At 36.4% G+C, this 22,105-nt stretch overlaps 1 protein-coding gene across 1 annotated transcript in view; it reads right to left on the bottom strand.

The window, feature by feature from the left end:
• gli3 (GLI family zinc finger 3) overlaps positions 1-22,105 on the bottom strand; it is a 201,444-nt gene that overhangs the window by 30,245 nt on the left and 149,094 nt on the right. Inside the window, exons 5-6 of the mRNA XM_048153717.1 lie at positions 7,663-7,868; positions 2,919-3,074 (exon numbers count right to left, since the gene is read on the bottom strand). Of these exons, the coding sequence (XP_048009674.1) occupies positions 2,919-3,074; positions 7,663-7,868 (362 nt within the window). The remainder of the gene's footprint in view (positions 1-2,918; positions 3,075-7,662; positions 7,869-22,105) is intronic.

Below are 22,105 nucleotides of genomic sequence, written 5' to 3' on the forward strand. Positions count from 1 at the left end.
AGTTTCCTGCATTGCATGCATTGCATTGTATCTGCATGCACTGTAAATACAAGTTCGACTCCACTTTACCCACTGCTTGGCAGCATCACTGTGATATTGAATCATGTTTAATTTGGCTGAATAGTGTGTCAACACTGAATGGAATTGCACTAGTTGTTTTTGAAAAGCTTTCGTTAGAAAGCAGATCGAACGCAGACAGGCCCTCCACTCACGCACAATGACTGGCACCTACAGATTAAGAAATGACTTTTGTTGTCTTTTCATTGGCGGATGTCACAAACAAGAAAGAAGGGAGAAACAGAGAGAGAAGAGAAAGGGGGAGGGGAACAGAGGGGTGCGCAGGGAATGGTGGTCTTTTGTTGTATGGAGTGACACAATGACTTTGTGACTCATATTTTTTCTTTCAGTTGTTCTGTACTTTTTTAACAGAAAGCATGCAAACAAAACAAAATTACGCTCTCTCTGACTCTCTCGCTCTCTTTCTACTTTGACACATACAGTGATTACAGGGTCTGTCATTCACATTTAAATCAGTGTGTGTGTGTGTGTGTGGGGGGGGGGGGGTGGTCTGTGTCTCTGTGTGAGTATTCCCACATTTGGAACATCTTTACACATTGTTGGCATTCTGTTTAGAACTGTGATTTAAGCCTTTGAATGATTGTGGATGTGTGGAGCACAACAAACACAATGTGAATAGACACATGCACAAGCTTACGCACCCATACACACATGAATCCATAAGTACATGAGCACGAATACTATACACATATATATAATTCAGACCCATATACAACACTATGTACAGTTTATGAGTCTATATTGATTTTCCTGCTGCAAAGACCAATTTGGACCAGCATAAACTCCAAGATGTTCTCAACTACTGTAGTTTAAATCAGCAGTTCTGGTTTATTTATGATATGAACTGGTTAACTTAGGTAGAACAAGGAATACAAAAAGATGGTTTACATTAGCAATTTAAGCTTGTCACCAGCTAAACCAGCATAAGTTTTCTAGGTTTTTATGGACTTGTTTTAGATCGGCAATGTTGGTTTATTTCTGACATAAGCTATTGGTAAGACAAATAATGTAGGTAGAACAGCTTGACTTGTATAAACATGTAAACAGTCAAAACCAGTATAAAAGTTGCCAACATACACATTACTGGTTAATAAAATGAAAAAAAAAAAAAAAAAAACATTTTTAATTTGTCATTTAAGATTATCACCAGCTGGTCTAGGTTTTCACAGACTTATTATTATGATATTAGATTGGCAGCACTGGTACATTACTCACATTGTCTAGTTAAGCAAGTTTAAACAGCTTGAGCTCTGTAACTATGATAGGTAAACAATCAAAATCCACATGAAAGTTCCAAAAACACCTTATACTGGTCAATAAGGTGAAAATATGATATTCATGCAGTTAACTGATCTGGCCTATTATTACTGACATAAGCTGGTTAAGCCAGGTAAAACAGTTCAGTGGTTCTCAAGATGGCCGAGGCCCACAAAGGGGCCTCAGCAAACTTTTAAGAAGGTCACAAGATTACTTAAAATAAGACAAAATAAGCTTTAAAAATAGCTAAACTACTAAAAATTAAGATTTAATTTACTCCCAAACTTCTGAAATTCTAAAATTTACTTATTTTAATTTTAATAGTTTTGGTTATTTTAATCTATGGACACATCTAATTTCTGTACATTGAAAAGAGAGGATCAAATATTGTTGTGGACAGTGGTTGGCCTTGGAGTCAATGATGTTGAGAACCACTGGACTAGTTTAACCATAATGGTTGAACAGCCAAAGTAAGAAATTGCAATTCTTTCAACAGTGCATGTTTGGTCAAACATTTTTTAACAAAAAAGCGTGGAAAAAAAACTAATATAATAATTTAATAAATATAATATAATAAACTAAAATAATTTAATCTACCTCCAATAGAGGGTCCAAATTGAGGTGTGTAATACAGAAGTAGAATCTAATCGACATTGGCTAATTAGCAGCTAACACATTAAACGATGCACGGCTTGAACATACGCAGGACAGGTTCATTCTTTCATTAGTCAGTACTTCTCTAAAAGTAATTACACTGATGTGAACTGAGCTCTAAACTACAACTGCGCCTTCCCATCCCCATTATTAACAAAAGCTACTAGATAACACACTTCTCCTTATTCACTCCTCTTCTCAGAGTCTATACATCATAAAAGAGAGCTTTAAAGTGTTAATTTGGCTGGCATGGAACACACATTGTTAAAATAGGATGAGTTATTACCAAGAGCTGATCACAAGCGATTTGAAGTAAGGGGGACGCGACATCTTCATTTGAAAATGGTGGCCCTAATTGTTTTGTTTAAGTCTATTAATCTTAAACAGTGCCACAGTAGAAAGGATTTCTCTGGTGATGAATAGTGGGACATTCCTATTCCCACCTAACAGCAATTAATTTTCTGATACCCATGCAATTTTGGCTAGTTTTAATTAGTTTGTGAGAAATGAGAGAGTGGGGAAGCTGATGCGCTAAATGCATTCTCATTAAAGACTAACGGGCCAGTCCACCTGACCTCACTTCAGTCACCGTGCCTTTAATTTCCTATTTACTCTTTAAAATAACTCATTTGCATACATCCTGTGCATACCCCTCCCCCACACAAAAATACAATTTAACCAGTTTAATTATTTTGGAATGGTTTTGAAGGAAATAAAGATTTGCTGTTTCTTTAACTATTCAATCTTTTGACCATTTACCTTCTGAAAACTATGTGTGTGTGTTCAAAAACATGTGGCTTTTGCTTTTTTTATTGATTAAAGTTGTAAATCTCAGCCTAAATCTGTCCCTCTGATACACCTATCAGAGGGACAGATGGATAGATGGATGTTGTAGACATCAGAAGAGAGTATGCAAGTGGAGAACTTACTTTCCATAGCCTGCAGGTACTCCATATGCAGGGCGTTGCTTGTAGGCCCTGTTGTGGATGCCACTGAGGGAATGATGTCAGCATAGGGGCTGCGGTGACCTGCAAGCAGGGCCATCTGGTGGTAGTACTCTGCCGTGGTCAAACCACTGTGGGGTGCTGAGGGGTCAAAAAAGGTAGAGAGGACATACAGACATCAGTCATTTGATAAATACAATACTGTTCAAAAGGTCAGTAAGATAAATAAATCAATAATAATTTTACTTTTATTCAGCAATATGCATTAAATTGATCAAAAGTGACAGTAAATGTTACAATGTTACAAAATATTTATTTTCCAAATAAATGTTGGTCTTTTGAACTTCCTATTCATCAAATGATCCTGAAAATAACATGTTACAGTTTCCACAAAAATATTAAGCAGCACAACTGTTTTCAACACTGAGGAATGGATCACCATCACAGCAATGAATTAGATTTTAAAATAATATCCAAATAGAAAACTGTTACTTTAAATGGTAAAAATATTTCACAATATTACTGTTTTAATGAATAAATGCAGCCTTGGTGAGCATAAGAGAATTATTAAAAAAATTAAAAAATAAAATTTTACCAACCCCAAACTTTTGAATGGTAGTGTAGAAAAACATACATGCCTGCAAATGGCTTGAATACCTGACTTTTTTACTCTCAAACTTGTGCTTCAATGGTTTCATTAATCATATGACTTCAGAAGAGTCATATGGACTGTGTCTGTAAATGCCCCTTTCGGGGGTATTTTTACCTAGTGATTTTTTTTTAAACTTATTAAATATGTATGTCATCTTTAATGTTAAATTCTGAAATTTAGCCAATTAAATTAGAATTATATGACTGTTATTATAAGCTGTTACCAATTAAATCAGTATCAACCAAAGCCATCTTTGCACTGCAGAGGTAACAAAGAAGCTGCATTTGAAGTTGCTTTTAGATATCAGAAATCAGAAAGAGATTTATTGCCAGGTATGTTCACACATACAAGGAATTTGTTTTGGTGACAGAAGCTGTATTAGATGTATTAACTGCTTAGAGGGCAGTAAATGCATTTCACATAGCAGCTGCAATTGCATAATGTAATGAGATTGTCTTAAACATAAGATTTTGAATGCAGAAATGTGAAATGAATGACAAAATGAAACAATACTTAGATAGCCAGTAGGCGATGGCAAGTCAGCTAGCCGGTCGTGCAGTTTTGCCACACAGATTTTGAGAGTTAGCCAGCTAAATACAACAGGCGGTGTGCCAAATAAGTAGATTAATGGGTAATGTGGGAGCAGATGTGATGTATTACCTGATCTTGACAGGCCCCATTCTCTTTCATCATATGGAAAAGTGAAGCTTGGACATTAAGCTACATATATATCTGGTTCAGTCATGAAACTTTGGAGGGCGCAGGCTGATAGGTCCTTTACATGCAATCTGCAAGTAATGGCAGTAATGGCACATGCTGATTGGCCTCTGCTGATCCTGCAGCCAATGAGAATGCTTACTCAACATTTAAATAGTCTGGTTCAGTGTTTGCTGTAGGGTAGTCACCACCTCCCCCAGCTCCACATACCTAGATCTGCTACGGGATTTATGTACATCTATTCATTAGCATGTCTTAAATGCTCAAAGAAGCATGTCTGTGTATCTATTAGCAGTAGCAAGTCCATATTTGATCTGCAGCAACAGCAGGGTAGCAGATCTAGTCCACCAAGACTAAATACATTAACATATTCATTAACATGCTAAAACTATTTTGAGAGTTGTCATGATTGAACTTCTTTTAAGAGTTTGAAATGACATGAGGGTGACTAATGAACAAAATTTTAATTTCTGAGTAAAAAAAAAGTGCAGAATTTTAGATGCAAAGCTTCTTTCTCTTTCATGTGTTCCCTCTATCTTCCTTCCACTCTTTAGCTACAGAGTGATAAAGGTCCTAGAAATTTATCCTAAAAATAAATGTCTGGCAACATGCTTAAAATAACAAACAAACACACACATATACATACACACAAAAGGAAAGAGAATAAGAGAAAGACTAACACAGTGCTTCTCAATGCAAATACAAAATCAGTTTAGCTGCACAAAGTGTTGTGGCTAATTCCTGTCTTCCCCAGAAGAAATGAACAGAGCGGATGAGAAGATCTCGACTGACGCCCGGACTGAATGCATGGAATATGCATCTCTGATTGGTTGTGTGAATGTAAGAAGAAATTCCAAATTAATTCGATGTGGGTATTTTGTCTTAAGTAGTGAGGGAGGGGTTAGTGGGGCTTCCTTAATTGTCTCTGTTGTTCTGCTTTGCCTCGGCTCTCGCATTGAGCCGTAATGTGCCTCGTTTCCCCTTTCACGTGCAGAAAGAGCTTTGCGGAATTTCTAAATGGGAAATGTTGGCACAGAATTGCAGGACTGGCGGTGGGGAACGACTGAAGCGAGCACGTTCTGCTTGTGGGATATCAGAGTGACAGTTTTTAAGGATGAATATGCATCCTCAGTATGTTGCACCACCAGAGCCAGGAGGCATTCTGCTGGTGGACCATGTTGGCATCTGGGAGAGTACATGAAAATGTGTTTCAAAACTGGGTTGGAAAGCAAACAGAAAAACGAAATGATAAAATTAAACAGCGATAAATCTAGCACCTATGTTTAGTTATTCTCAGCCACCAACACAAATTGGTTATCTAAGTAACACAAAATATGATTAATAATTATTATTTTAGAAATCTAGGTATTTTATGTAACTTTTTAAAATAACCAACTGCCTAATTTAATGTGAAAAATAAACCATTTATCTATGTTCACGGAGGCTTAAAAGCGTTTCCTGATGAAAAGACCAGCCATAGAGAAGCTTTTTTTTTTTTTTTTTTTTTTTTGAAGTCCTGCTAGTTAAAGTTGATTTAGTTGAAGTTGATTGATAAAGGAAGTTTTAAAGATGACAGGTGGAGAGAGAGTGACAGCAGAATCCAAAACTTTTTTTTTTTTAGCATCATGGTACATGCTAAAAAAACGTACAATAAGAATGCACAAAATTTGTTTACATAGACCTCATGTTTAATATGATAGTTTCATCCTTACATCTATACTATAATACAATATATTGTTAGTCTCGAGAGTATTTACATTAGTCAATAAATAAGTAGATCCGCATCAATAGTTAGTTTGTCTTGATGTAATTTTTGTTAAGCGTGCCAGAGGTTCTGGGTTCTAATCTGCCCTAATATGGTTTATTTTATTTTTTTCTCATTAAAACCAAAGATGTTCATCAGTGATTGTATATCAAGAGCAGGGACAGGTTTATGTGCATTTTGTTTTGTGATTTCACCGGAACGAACAGAGTCTCTGCAATAGCATTAAGCTATAGATTGAAGCGCACATCTGTGTGAAGACAGGGCAGTGTGTAAGAGCGCCATGAGAACACTGTTGCGCCACTGATAATAGTGGCAACGAGCACTCAGCATGATTTCAAAAACAACAGATCTCCTGTTATTTAAAACAAAAGAATGAGATGTTTCTTTTGTATTAGATACATCCATGCCGCGAGATGTTTCAAAAAGTGGTGGGGACAATATCAACCCTGGCAAAAAGGGAAATGTCACAACCATCCCACCCGCAAATTACGCCTATGCATATAATATTTAGGAATATAATATAGGAATTGTATTAATAATAGAAATAATTATGATTCATCAACATGTCCTATATCATAGTTTTTTACAGAGCTGTCCATAATTAATTAATCAATCAATCAATCAAACAATCAGTGTGCCCTTTTTGTAGTTTGGGTGAAAAGGCATTTTTGGCAGATAAACATATCCGCCAATAAAGGTCTTTCCAGTTTTCACCCAAACTACAAAAGGTCACATCAAAACAAACTGCATCAACAAGTTTTTAAGCCCTTAATTAGTATACACCTGGAAATGTTTCAATTCTTCATTTGACACATATGGTACATAGCAAGATCTGGCTGGCGTGAGATGGCAACGCAGTCCGATACAGCCATGATTATCTGTGGCCTCTGAGAGGCCCCTCTGATTGGCCCCCTTTGGTATTTGAGCTTCAGGCTTCAATTAAAAGTCCATGCCTGAAGAGAAGGCCAAAAGGTCGGCATACTGCAGAGACTCTTTAAAAACAGTGGGCTCTTGCTGACCCTGTAATGAATTTCCCAGTCCAACTTCACGCAAAAGACCAAAATGGCTCCCTGAAGGCCTCTGGAGTCCATCCTCTAAACCATTCCCACTTCTCATTCTTCCGTCCCTTCTCGTACCCTCTGCCCTCAACCATGGCCTTGAACTTTAGCCTCTCTTAACTCAGGATGTGATTGCTAGACTCTGCCTGACACGCTGAATGTTCCTCCAGAGGTTTTCTGACATGAGACAAAGAACACAGAGAGTGACCCAGCCAAATGATCAAACTATGGTCTTCTCCTCCAGAGAGACGCTATCTCTAATTCTAAATAATAATTATACATTTGCCACATCCCAGACTTATAGAACCATAGTAATATAAAATTGGATGGATGGATGGATGGATGGATGGATAGATGGATAGATGGATAGATGGATAGATGGATAGATAGATAGATAGATAGATAGATAGATAGATAGATAGATAGATAGATAGATAGATAGATAGATAGATAGATAGATAGATAGAGATCTGCACACAATGGGCTGATATTTAGAGGGCTTTTAGTGGGCCCAGAACAGGTCTCTGAGGTACTCACCATCTGCAGGACTGAGGCCTCTGGCTGCAGAGATCATAGACAGAGAGGGACTGCTATGCAGTGAGCGGATGTAGTCCATGTAAGGGTTAATGTATGGATGTGGGGGGTTAAAGGGTGACTCCGCCCCCACTGAAGGGTTCCGGTGCGGCGAGATCCGGATAAGGGAGATATCAGAAAATGCTGGGCTGGCTGCCAGTGCAGGAGGCCTGGAATCAGAGACGAAGAAAAGCATTTAAGCACCTTAGGAGTCTTTTTCAGATGGTGTATTCTTCCACCATTCAGTGGGGTGGGATGTTCCAAGTCTTTGGGTTTATTTGCAAAATGACATGTTAACTGTGCATGTACAAACCAAAGCACATGCATACATTTAGAACGAAGCATAGAAGAAAACAGAGCTCAGCACAAGCCACAAAAGCTCGGCATGTGATCTATTCTTTCTGGATCCCTGCTCCAGGTCTAGCGTCTGCACAGAATGGTGTAGGAGCTTGAGCAGGAAATGAATGGTGACACTATCTATCGGCCTCCATCTGCAGGGCCAAATCACAGAGTGAGCGGGAGGGAAAAAGCCCAAGCTAAATTCCAACTGCTCCCTCGCAGACATTTCCTAAGATCAAAGCCAGCTTTCAACACATCACATTTTAATCAGACAGAGACGGCCAGGAATTCTTACCGCTACCCACAATGCCTTGTGATGGTGAGTGTCACTCAGTCTGCTGAGGATTTTGTTGTTGTTGTTGTCTTAAACAGCCCCTATTCAACCATTATTATTTTAGTTTTCTTCAAGTAAGACTGTCAATGTGGGTTTGCATGACTTAGGATGAAGAAAACCAAATAAATTTTGGTTCTTCTGAATGAATTTTAGGAATAAGGGTCTTTTTTAAATAAACAATAAAATAAAATGATAATCTTCACTAATGCTGAAAAAAATGTTTGGCCTAATTATTTTAAAATAATAATTTCTGACTCTTGCAAACATAAGAGGTATGAGAAAGTCAAGCAGCACAAACACACACAAACACACACACACACACACACACACACACACACACACACACACACACACACACACACACACACACACACACACACACACACACACACACAAAATGAAATGAAGTACAGTAAAATCCTGTAGAGAACTTTGACTTCAAGTGACCTCTCTGAAGGACCAGATGGACCCAATTACAGTAAAAAGCTTGTCCACTCTGAATTCTCTCCTGTCAGCCTCAGGAGTCTACTTCACCAGCCACTAATGAAAGAGTTTGGCCTGTATCTTAAAATGAAGAACTAGAGCGGAAGCAACAAAACTCTTTCTTAAAGGCAAGCTAAAAGTTAATAATAGTTTAGGTTGAAGTAATAAAATTACTAAAACTACAACTTAAATAAAAAATAAAGCTAAATAGACTTACAAAAAATAATAATAAAAATGACAGAAGCACAAAATTACTGAAACTAAATGAAAACTGAAAATTTTAAAATTAGGGCTGTCAAATATTAACACGTTAACGCATGTGATTAATTTTTGCAAATGTTTTTAAACCATTCAAGTGTGACAAGACACAAAAGAGAACTCAGTGGGCCGCATTGAGTTCTCTTTTGCTCTTGAACGGACAAAATACAAAATTGACATGAAATAAGGTATAACATGAAAGTAAGGTTAATAATATAACTTAGAGAACAACATTTTTTTTAGTTTTACTCAAATTAGGGTGATGCAAAAATGAGTACACCCTACTCAAAGTCTCTGGAGCAAAGCTAAATTTTAGACTACAAATTTAACAAGAATTCAACCACAGGCGAGTCTAATTATTCATTACACAGGTGTCCAGCAGACAGTTGACTATAAAAGGGTGTTAAAACCCCTTCCCATTTCATGCTGTCAGCAATGGCACCACATGGAAGAGAAATGTCACAAGACCGGAGAAAGAATTTGAATAATAATAATTTATTATAATAATTAGAATCTGAAGTGTGCCTTGGACTATACCATTTTTTGGATTACAGATTGTGTTAAATGTTGCTTTGGTTTATAACTTTCCAAACAGCCAAGTGATGTTTAAACAAAAACATTTTGACTATTAAGTAAATAATTAAATATTGTTCAAAATAATGATTTGTGCAAACTACTGTATGGATGCCAGGTCACAAGCTCACCAACATCTTCCTGTAGTATAGAGCAGGCTTGCAAACAGCACTTTTACGACTATAAAGTCACACTAAATGTTGTATATTAATCTCTGAATGTCACTTGACTTTGCAGTACTTTTCAAGATGAAAGATTGTGCCAGTTTTGAGATTCAACAGATCCGTTCAGGTTCACGTGTTAACAGATATGTGTTTAGCTTTCGGAAGGTCTGAGTCAACCACTTGCCATGTTTTCTCACTGGGCACTACGAGCCATTTTGCACGTCTTCAATCACAAGAACAAGACATGTTTATACTTCCTTCCCTAACACACACTCCCAAATCCATGCTACAGCATACTGGTAGTAGGGGTGTGTTCAGACATGCATATGTGAGTGGTAGCACCCTCAGTTTGTGTGTCTTTATAATCAGTATAATACACATCAGCAAACTTCTAAAGATACAAAAAAATACTTATGCCATATCAATGCGATGAAGGAGTATGGCCCCTATCGCCCAAACTAAACATACACGTACACACGTACACACACACACACACACACACACACACACACACATTTATTTTTGTGAATTTCGGGGACATTCCATAGGTGTAATGGTTTTTATACTGTACAAACTGTATTTTCTATCGCCCTACACTACCCCTACACCTAAACCTACCCATCACAGAAAACTGTGCACATTTTTACTTTCTCAAAAAAAAACTCATTCTGTATGATTTATAAGCCTTTTGAAAAATGGGGACATGGGGTAATGTCCTCATAAGTCACCCTCTCCTTGTAATACCTACACTGTAAAAAAAATCCCAGTAAAATTTACGGTAAAAAACCGGCAGCTGTGGTTGCCAGAACTTTACCGTAAAAAATACAGTAGCAATGTAAAAAAAAATCTGTTAAATTTACGGTAAAATAACGTATTTCATTAACTGATATAATGTTAATTTACCAACCTAATGAAGTACTAATATCTGTTTTGTACCTTTATAATACACTGACAGTCACCAAACACAGTAGTGATAAGAGTCACATGATGAATCAAAGTTTATCACAAGCAGCTTTTCCACAAGCTGAGAAGGACAACACTATAGAGTTGTGACGTTCGCGAACGAACCGATTCTTTTGAACGGCTCTTAAACATGAACGATGGGAGCCGAGTCGCGGCTGGAGGGGAGCCGTTCTTTCTGTCGTTCTTTTTTCCTATGCGTGTTTCACACAGATGCACACAAATGAGCTCCTCCGCGAGACAGAACAGTTATAGGGGGAGAGGCGCACCCAGCGCAGGCCAACCCTTAAGAAAAAGCCATAAAGTAAGGAACTGCTTTGTATTTATTTACATTGCATTTTGTGTTCATTTAAAACTTGTTCTTTTAAAAACATTAAAAATGTTCTTTTGTGATACTGTTCTTGTATTGAAATTTTTCACTAAAAGCTGTTTTGCACAGACATTCATTGCAGCCCACTTTGTTATTGTTCATTGACTTGAAGGGGCTGATGTCCTATTTGCAAAGTTTACAGTAGTAATAGTATGTAGTATGTAGACATTTCCATTTTATTTATTCTAATTTTATCTACTTTAAATATTTTTTGTTTTCTATCAAAATGTTCTTGTGTGGAAGTGTTTGTAGTAAAAGCTGTTTTGCACAGAAATTCATTGCAGCCGGCTTTGTTTTTGATGTTTATTTGTGAGTAGGTATTGTATGAATAACATAAGTCAACGTAGCTTTACACACACACACACACACACACACACACACACACACACACACACACACACACACACACACACACTTTGTACTAAAGGTAAATCCAAAATAGTGATGTCACTGTCTTAGCAGAGGGATTTGTGCAACCCTATGGAATATAGTCCACACATGACAAATGAGGTAATAATCAATATTTCAGAATAATTCAAACTCAGATATTGGTGTGTGATATCCGAGTTTTAATTATTTGACTACAAATCTCACCTCATCATTCCTCCCAGTGATTATTTCCAGGATAAACTGAGATGCCCCCAAGCTGGCTTCTTAAAACTGACTAAATATTTAAAAAGAGCCAAAAGAGCCGTTCTTTTGAACGGCTCTTTGAAAGGAACGGATCGCGAAGATCCGGATCCCCTCAAAGAGCCATAAATCCCATCACTACAACACTAACGTATAGAAGGCGCACACAGTGTCATTCACACACACACTAAACACCATCATGGTAACATGCATGAAATTTTAAAAATGCAATAAACATTAATTTAACAACATTAGATGTAACATAAAACCCTAATGTATATAACTGATTAGAAAAAAAATGAGAAAAACTAAGAAGAAACAGTTATTTCAACGAAAATATATCACATGTGAAGTGTCATGCAGGGAATTGTGGGAATGTCAATTTTTTTTCACTGTAAATTTTACAATGAATTGTTATTTTTCACTTCCAAAAACTGTGAATTTAACGGTATTTTACCGTAAAATTACATTAAATGTACCGTTAGATCTATTACAGTTATTCACCGTATATAGTACGGAAACTTTCTGTAAACCAATTGACAGTTTGTCACCGCAGCATTTTTACAGTCTTTTACTGTTAAAATCACGGTCATTTTTTACAGTATATGTCATACCCATGTCATTATACAAATTTGTGTCGTGATATGTCACAAAAACATGTGCGCACACACACACACACACACACACACACACACACACACACACACTCACTCTCTCTCTCTCTCTCGCTCTCTCTCTTTCAAGATGAATCTTTTATGACCAGTGGGACAAAATAACCTACAATGATTATTTATCTCCTATCATGACACTTTACTACAAAATCAATATTTGCAATAGTAGCTTTCACACTGCTACAAAATCAATCGCCCTTAGCAGTAGCAAAAACAAACCTAACATGAACTGCACTGAATTTACACCCCCTCAAAGCCATAAATCGATTGCTGCCAGTTCAAAATGTAACTTTACACACTAATTCTTAACTTGTTTTATAAGGTACAGGAAGAGAAATAGCCACTTGTTTTTTCATCCCAGTGAGGCAACCATGTTTTTGGTGTAATAGAGCATTTCAGAATGATTGACTGTCACACATCCTAGCTGTTATGTGTTTGCTAAATAGTTCTAACATAGAGGAGTGTACAACTGATAGCACAGGTGATTATTTATTATTTAATATATTTTTTGAGACCTTCAGAATTGTGCTGATTTGCTGCTCAAGATACCTTTCTTATTATCAATGTTAAAATATTTTTAAATAATTTAAAAAAATTAATAATTATCAATATTTTTTGTTTTCTTGTATGAATAGAAACTTTAAAAGAGCAGCATTTATTTGAAATAGAAATCCTTTTTTAACATTATAAAAGTTACTGTCACTTTTGTCAATTTAATGCATCCATACTGAATAAAGATATTCATTTCTTTGAAAAAAAGAGAATAAAAAAGAAAAACAACAACTTTTGAACCATAATGTACATGAGAGAGACAGATGAAAATAACAATGCTTAAGGTATTTAAGAAAGGATGCATGCAAATTGAAATGAAAAGGCCAAGGTGTTATATGTCTGTGGATGTGAATGTGTTTATGCCAATATACTGTATATATATATATATATATATATATATATATATATATATATATATATATATATATATATATATATATATATATATGTTCTAATTTTTTTAGGAGCATTGGCAAAGTTAGCAGCATTGATTGTACAGCATCTTCACACTGTAAATGCAAGAACCTGAACTCATAAATCAGCATGATAGAGGACTTTTTGATATGTAGAAATAGATGCATTCCACCTCTTGAATAGTTATATCATGGACAGGCCAAAAAGAGAGAGATAGAGAGGGTGCCACATATGGAAACCATTTCCTGATGATGTCTCATTCTCTCCTTCTGCACGCTGCCGCGTGTTCATTCTTCTCATGAGTCTGTGCTTGCAGTGGACAGCTTAAATGAACAAATTTGGACTGACATGCTTGTGTTATTCTTCAACAGGAAATGGTGTCACGCCGTGTTAATATTATGCTGGCAGCAGAGCTTAACAACACTGTGACTTTTGCTGTTTAAACAAACTGGTGTAACGGCTCCCTGCTATGATCAGAGCAGCCGGTCTCCAAATATATAATCGTGGTGAGAGTAAAATAAATATTAGCTTGCATTAGCTTACATTGTTTGAGACACAAGCAAATGCGTGTCTGATACAAGAAGGAGGCACACTAAACTTTGCTCTTCTCTGACATCAGCTGTGTTTGATAATGATCATGATAATGTTCATGATCACAAGTAGCAATAAATAAATAATAAACTACTGCTTCTGTATGATAGTAAAATATTATATTTAAAATATTATCAAACATATTTTTTTTTAAAATTACATGCTAAAATGAAATACTCAGGGGCGCAGGAAGTGGGGATGCTACAGAACCTTCTGTTTTCACAGGACAGTAAATGCAATGCAAATTTTTGTTCAGTTACATTTAGTAATTTTTTATCGTTTATAATTTATTTGTAATAAACACTTTAAATAGGCTATAAAATGTTGTCGGTTTTATGGGTTATTAGTTTCTAATAATGTGTAATGCAGAGAACACTTTACACATTATTAGTTTCTAGTAACGTGTTTTTGCAGCGTTGTGCAATGTAGCCAATCATAGACAAATCTGTTGATTTCTGGAATGCAATAAGATGTTAGGATCCACTCACCGCTCAAAACACCGGAGTTTTTGTTTAGCGCTGAATGCTTTGCATGCTGGCAAATCCTGTGATAAACAAGACATTATTATTAAAGATTCATTGTGCAGTCACTGAGACTGCGACAAACTTTCATCTTTTTAGTGATTATAAAAGAAAGCGCTCCTTGCGTGCATTCTGCCATGCCAAATCATGCACGCAGCACTGCCTGTGCTTACGTTTATGTTTCTGAATTTTGTGGCTAGGCGACAGGAAACTTAAAAGTGGAGCATGCCATGGAAATCTCATGGATGTACTGAAAAAAACGTTTTATACTTTTTTTGGTTTAAAAAAACTACTTTTTTTTTTAACTTATTATTAAGTTGAAAGGAATTCTGAATTGAGCAGATCCCTGACTGATGTGACAGAGAATGAGATCCCAGAATTCTCTGAGCACAAGTTCTTCTTGGAGCACAATGCCAGAACTTCGGCACAACAGCAAGAGACGAAACAGAGGATGGGGAGAAAAAAGAGTGGGCATACGAGAGCAAGGGGTGTAGGAGAGTGGTGAAAGAGAGGAGAGGACAGGAGAACGATGAGGGGAAATGGGAGAGGGCCCCTGACAGCGGAAACAGGGGCTCTTTAATGTTTCTCTTTTCACTGAGATCAAAGAACAGAGACACAGAGAGAGAGACTTGGAGAGAGAGACAGAAAAGCTTAGAAAGTGTAAAAGCTAACCTGAGAGGAAGAAATAAATAGCGAGAGGGGTCGAGAAAAGCTCAGGGTGTGAGGAATGATGTATGATTCACACGCTGGAGAGATAACATGACAGACGTTGAGAAATATTGACGATAGAGAGTGCAGAAACAAAAGACAGCATGTATGCATATTGTTGTGCCAGCTATTAGGAGATATACTGCAAGACAGTGTGTGTGTGAATGGATATTGAAACTTTATGTCAGTATGTGAGTAAATATTAAAGGACTACTGAAACATTTGGGCAAAATCCTATATCCAGAACACTAGCTAAAAGGGATTAGAGATGTACAACAAAGGGATTGCTAATGTACAACAAACTGTGTACATTAGCAATTATTAAATGAACATTAGTATGTTATTCTGAACAACAAAAAGTATTTATGGCAAAAAATAAGATAGCAAAATAGTTTCTGCACAACCAAGCTCTAAGCCATATTCCTTATTAGCTGCAGACAAGATTTCAAAGAAGCCATGGTGTTGTATCAGATGATGTCCTTGTGAATTTCTGACACCCCATTTAAACTTCCTCATGCCTGAGCATCAGTGGCACTGCACAAACCTCTGGTAATGTCAAAAAGAACATCTAAGCTATAACAAAGCCTGGAAAGGATGGTTTTATGGGAGGTGAGAGGATTTCTAAACAAAAGGGGAGGAATAGTGTCCTCCCTTATTTGTGAATTTATGTTCTTTTCACATCCACAGTCAATGAGAGACAGAGAAGAGGTTGAGATGAAAGGGATGAGAGGGGGAATGGGGGGGAGATAAATGTTCTACTTAATGAACAGCGCCTCCCTTTAGGACCACCAGGGACCGCCTCACTGTCCCCAAGAGAACCAGAAAACTGTCCCTGTCTGTGGCCTTGAGACAGTGAGAGAGAGAGAGACAAAGTGAAATACAAATGGCCAGAAAGAATAAGTACGGCTTTGTAGTTTATCTCTAATTTCCTACTAAATGCATGTGTGAACTTTTCATTTTGGGTTCACCTTGAGACAAAATACTCCTATACTATGTATGCCCTCTGCTACCCAACACACACTCACTGCTAACAAACCACATCTACCTCATACAGTATAAACCTTTGAAATACTTCAGTATAAATCGCTCGCAAGAATTTAAAGTTCAGATTAAAATAATGTTTGCATAATCATAAAATAAATAAATATAAAATTGATTAAATAAAATAAAAAAAATACAATAATGTATATTATTTATAATAATGTTTTAGTTATTACAAATACAAATATTTATTTTTAGCTTTTTTGTTGGCATTCAAGTTAACTCAACTGTTTTTTAAGCTTATTTGTAAAGTGTGTGTGGCTGTATTACAGCCAAAACTACCAGACATGTAGTGTAAACCACTATTTGCAAAGTTTATGTTCCAGTTGAACTTTAAAAGAACTTGTTACACTATCTCTTCAGCTCTGTTTGTTTCTGTTCCACAACATAGTAAAACACTGTTAGGTGGCTAAACAGCAACTTGTAAAGGAAATGTTTATGTTCCAGCGCTCTGCAAAGCAAAGCTCCCTACAAGATGTTTGAAACATTTCTCTGTCATAATTAAATGAAATTTTAACCACTGCAATAAGGGCATTACAAACAAGTCTGTATAGGAAGTCCAAACAAAAAGACATCAAAGTCAAGTGATCTACAAATTAAACTAGTTATTTTGCTGGGCTTTCAAATGTGAAACAGTAAACAAATAACCAGTTATAAAATAAACAAAAAGAAAAATAATTAGTCTTTAAAGTATCTGCTACATCTTGTGGTTCAAAACTTTTTTCAGTGTTTTTTGACCTTTCAAGGGACATATGGTGCATTAAAAAGTATCACTACTCGAAAGTTTCAACCCTAGAGAGCAATAAAATATTTTACAGTTCAATAGTACTGCTTGAGAAGTGCATTTTGGAGAAGTTTAACTTATTTACGTGTTTTCTGTGTGAGCATACGTGAGGTTAACCTCTCACTCCAGTGCTCTCCTGCTCCTCCAGCATGCCTTGGGCGAGAGAAAACAGAAAGCCAGAAGAGAAGTGTTGTTTTTCAACACAATGAAAAGAAAGAAAGAGAATATATCAGTTCCTCTTCTCAAAGCAGCTCTCGCCTTCAGACTCGGGGATGGAAACAGCGCCCAGAGCCAAACACAAATACAAGGTTAAGCAACCCCGGACAGTGTCAATCTGCTACGTAACCACCTTGAGGAGTTAACATAGCTGGGACAGGCACGAGGACAGACGGTGATACTGGAGGTGAGGTGGGGGAAGGATTTAGGCAGAGAAGTTATGTGTGTGTTTGAGGGACTTTCAGACTGTAAAATAAGATTTCAGTTGAGGACTAGTTGTGTGGCTAGGGAAAAAATTACCACAGGATGCGGAGACCAAAAAAAAAAAAAAAAAAATTATTTGCTCCCAGAAGTCTCTCTATTTTTTCCATGTAAAAGGCAGACAGGCTTTTGGTAGGGTGTGGGCTGCAATAGCCTACTTTAGTCACACCAGTAGATCCATCTTGTTCAACTAATAAAATGTCAAGGACAGTGCGTTGATATTTAATCATGAGTGAACATTCGGGAGGGACTCAAACTGTGTGTGTGTGTGTGTGTGTGTGTGTTTCACAGTAGCAGAGAACATCACATGCTATACTACAGAAGACCAAAAACACATTCTATAATAAATGTGCATGCACACAAACATACATGTTCAAAAAAGAAAATCACAATAAGACTTCTTTAAAATCTCAATTTTTTTCTAGACAGATATGAGATTTAATTGAGAGCAAATGAAGAAGTTTCTTGCTTCTTGGATACTTCCTCGTATAAAATAAAAACATGTCTAGATACTAATGCCTGTATATTTGTTTAAATTTTTATTTCTCCTAAAGCATGAGAGGAAAAACATTTGAGAATGCAATGAAGAACATTTTCATCTGAGAAGACATTTTTTCTGGAAATATTAACACAAAATTTCTAGAATTTCTTTGGTGTTTCTTATTAAAGCCAAAATTGTGACAAAGAGGTCCCTGAATTACTAATGTGACTGCATGTGAGAAAGAAAGTTTTATACAGTAGCGAGGGAAAGTGTGATGAACATGCGTTTGCACGCATCCAAATGAGATGACCCCACTGACAGACAGTTGGTCTTGAAAAGGGAGAAAAGGTTTTGGTCAGGGTTGAAAAATACAAATCTACCTCATGAAATGATACATGAATTTGACTACACAAAAACAAACACCTGTAACATCAGTGGAGAAAACTTATATTTAAAGGGATAGTTCACCCAAAAATGCCCAATAATTTACTCACCCTCAAGTCATCCTGGGTGTATATGTCTACACATAACACGTAACATACACATTATGTATAACACAATCAGAGTTATATTAAAAAATATCCTGGCTCTTCCAAGCTTTATAATGGGAGTGAATGGTACCATTTTTTTTTCGAAGCCCAAAAAAGTGCTTCCATGCATCATAAAAGTAATCCATATGGCTCCAGGGGGTTAATAAATGTTTTCTGAAATTAAGCTATGCATTTTTGTAAAAAAAAATATCCATATTTATAACTTTATAAACTATAATAACTGGCTTCCAGAAACGACCGTACTCGAGTCTAGTTCTGGTCAAAGAGTAACCTCTAACCCGACGCAAGACGTACTGACAAACAAACACAGAAGCACAGAGGATAGAGCAAAACAAAACACTGATCATGATTTGGAAGTCTAAAATGAAAATTTTTAAAGAGAAATGTCCCTTGAACTGCTTAATCATATTTTTTTTGTTTTGTTTAGTTTTGTGTGTGTGTGTGCGTGTGTGTTTTGTTTTGTTTTTTTCGGTCCCACTTTATATTAAGTGGCCTTAACTACTATGTACTTACATCAAAAAATAAGTACAATGTACTTATTGGGTTCGTATTGAGTGGCAAAACACTTCTGCTGCTACTGAGGTGGATACGGGTAAGGTTAGGGAAAGCTTTGGTGGTATGGGTAGGATTAAGAGTAGAGGTAAAGTGTAAGGGATGGGTCAACAGTGTAATTATAAATGTAATAACAGAAATTAATTACAGATGTAATTACATGCAGGTGCTTTTCAAATATAAGTACAATGTAAAAAACATGTATGTACACAATAAGTGCATTGTATCAAATGATTAATTTAAATGTAAGTACATAGTAGTTAAGGCCACTTAATATAAAGTGGGACCGTTTTTTCTCTTTATGGGTGTGTCTTTATTTATTTTACTGTTATTATCATTTTTACATTTGTCCTTTCCTTGCAATTGCTCTACTCTCAACTGTGACAGTATGATTATTTTATTACGACCCCTCTGAAGACAGTGTTCTTTAAAAACATCAATAAATACAGAACAACAACAACAACAAAAAGAGAGAAATGTTACACCTACTTCCTTCGTCATATGCCGTCACATGCTCGTCATATGCCGGAACTTGACTCTCTTATGAAAGTGCGGACAGCCGTTAACAGAAAGCTAGTGATTACAGTTTATAAAGTTATAATTATGGATATTTTTCTTACAAAAATGCATTTCTTCACTTCAGAAGGCCTTTATTAAACCCCTGGAGCCATATGGATTACTTTTTTTGATGGATGGATGTGCTTTTTTGGGCTTCAAAAAAAAGAAGAAAAAAAAGGGCACCATTCACTCCCATTATAAATCTTGGAAGTTTCAGGATATTTTTTTAAATATAACTCAGTTTGTGTTTGGCTGAAAGAAGAAAGTTATATACAACCATGATGGCTTGAGAATGGGTAATTTATAGGATAATTTTAATTTTTGGGTGAACTATCACTTTAAGAGCAATCATAACAAAAAATATAAAATAAACAAAATTAAAAAATTAAGTGAAAGGAGTTAGGAGAAGTAGAAATTTATTAATTCTTAGCATGTCTAGCCACCTCATTCCAGACAACCAAATGTTTTAGCAGCTCCATGTGGTAAGATCGTAAAATACCTCACTGGTGTTACATACATTTACACAGAGCTTTAAGAGATCATGCTGGCATGAGAGAGAGAGAGTAAGAGAGTGGGACACAGAGAATGCGGGAGAGGTTTCTGGCTGAGAGCAGGTAGGATTTATTGCTGTGTTCTGAAAAGCTGGTTGAACACTGTAACTGCCCCCCTGAGCGAGAGACCAGGGCCTGCTGCTCAGAAGTCCTTAATGGAAACTGCACATTTTTAGCCCGCTCCCCTCCACAGGGGCCACAGCACACAGATATACGGCAGACTTATCCACATTAACTCATCCACTAATGAAATACTGTTCACCTGAGTGCAATCAGTTATACTAATCACTGGAATCTGAATGTATACATTTATTTCCATACATGATGTGAGAAGATTTATTGAGTAGTGCAATTCAGCAAATGTATTTGTAATTGTCATATTCATCAGCAGATTCTGTGATGAAAAACTGGATAAATAAATTAATAAATTAACTTGACAATCAGTTGTAAGCGAATGAAAGAGTGTGTGAGAGGGGGAGTGCCTTCTCAAGCCAATTAAAAGAGGACGTGGCCCACTGAGTGACACTGAATGACTGACAGTCGCCCTCCTTAAACTACATGAATTTGATTACATGGATTTAGCCTGTCAAGATTTCAAAATTTAATATGAATAATAAATGAAGCTAAATTTCAGTTATAATACATTTTAGGTATTACATTTTATAAAAAGGAATCACATAATAAAAGGTGTTTAAAAAATAAAAATACTACTTCCTATTATTATAATTAGTATTTAATCCATTTAAAATTGTCACACATTGACAAATTCATATGCATCTATTCATACAAAATAAAAATGATTCTTGGAAGACTGAAGGCCCCAGAAAATGTAGCTTTTTTCTCACTCTTTCCACAATCTTTGTTTCTCTATCCTCTCATTTGCTCATCTGTTACTTGTAAGTATACTTGGATAGCTCCATAATACCCACCTTCCTCATACTGGCTTAAAGCTAAAAAAGGGGGTTGGCCATGCATTTAAGTGATGAAACCAATGTATTACCAAGCAGCAAAAAAAAAAAAAAAAAAAAAAAAAAAAAAAAGATATTACATCAGACTGCTCTCATTTTTCCTAAGGAATTTATCTCACTTCTTTCCAAATCCTGAAATTGCTTGAGAAAAAAAGGGAGATATTTTGCCCATTCTTGAGCATCTCCACAAAGTGGCATCCAACTTTCTTTGCAACACCCCCCGCCTCCCTTTCTTCTCTTGTGAAAATTGAAGAGGCTTAATGTCAAATACGGCTAAAGCCAGCCTTTCCATATCATACGAAGCAGTGTGAAAATTACTAGGCTGATGATAAGACGGCCAGATAGCAGAAGAGAAGAGAGAAGAAAAAAAAAAAAAAGGAGGCCGACAGAGAAAGGAAGTAAAAGACGACAGAAGGGAAGTGACTCCACTCAATTATACTGCAAAATTGGTATGAGTGAATATTTTTCATTCAGGTGACTGATGATATCTACAGAGCAGCAATGCAGATAAATAAAGGAGCTTTCTGTCAAGTATAAACATCATTAATCATGAGGCCAGCCACCGCCTGACCGCCTGTCCTCACACCGCAGCACAGGAGCAAGGAATTAAAGAGAAAATGAGAAAGAGATAGAGAGAGAGAGAGAGAGAGAGAGAGAGAGAGAGAGAGAGAGAGTATAAGAGAGAGTATAAGAGAGAGTATACGAGAGAGTATAAGAGAGGAGAAAGCTAAGCTTTTAAATCTGGAAAGGGAGGCATGAAGAGTACCAATCTTTAGACTTAGTCTCAATGTTGGGATATTAGAAAAGCCACTGTAATGCCTTATTCACGATTACAGCACTTTATGGACTTTCTTTCCACTATTTAAGAATTATGGA

Source organism: Megalobrama amblycephala, linkage group LG13 (assembly GCF_018812025.1).
Source record: "Megalobrama amblycephala isolate DHTTF-2021 linkage group LG13, ASM1881202v1, whole genome shotgun sequence".
In the NCBI taxonomy this organism is placed as follows: Eukaryota; Metazoa; Chordata; class Actinopteri; order Cypriniformes; family Xenocyprididae; genus Megalobrama; species Megalobrama amblycephala.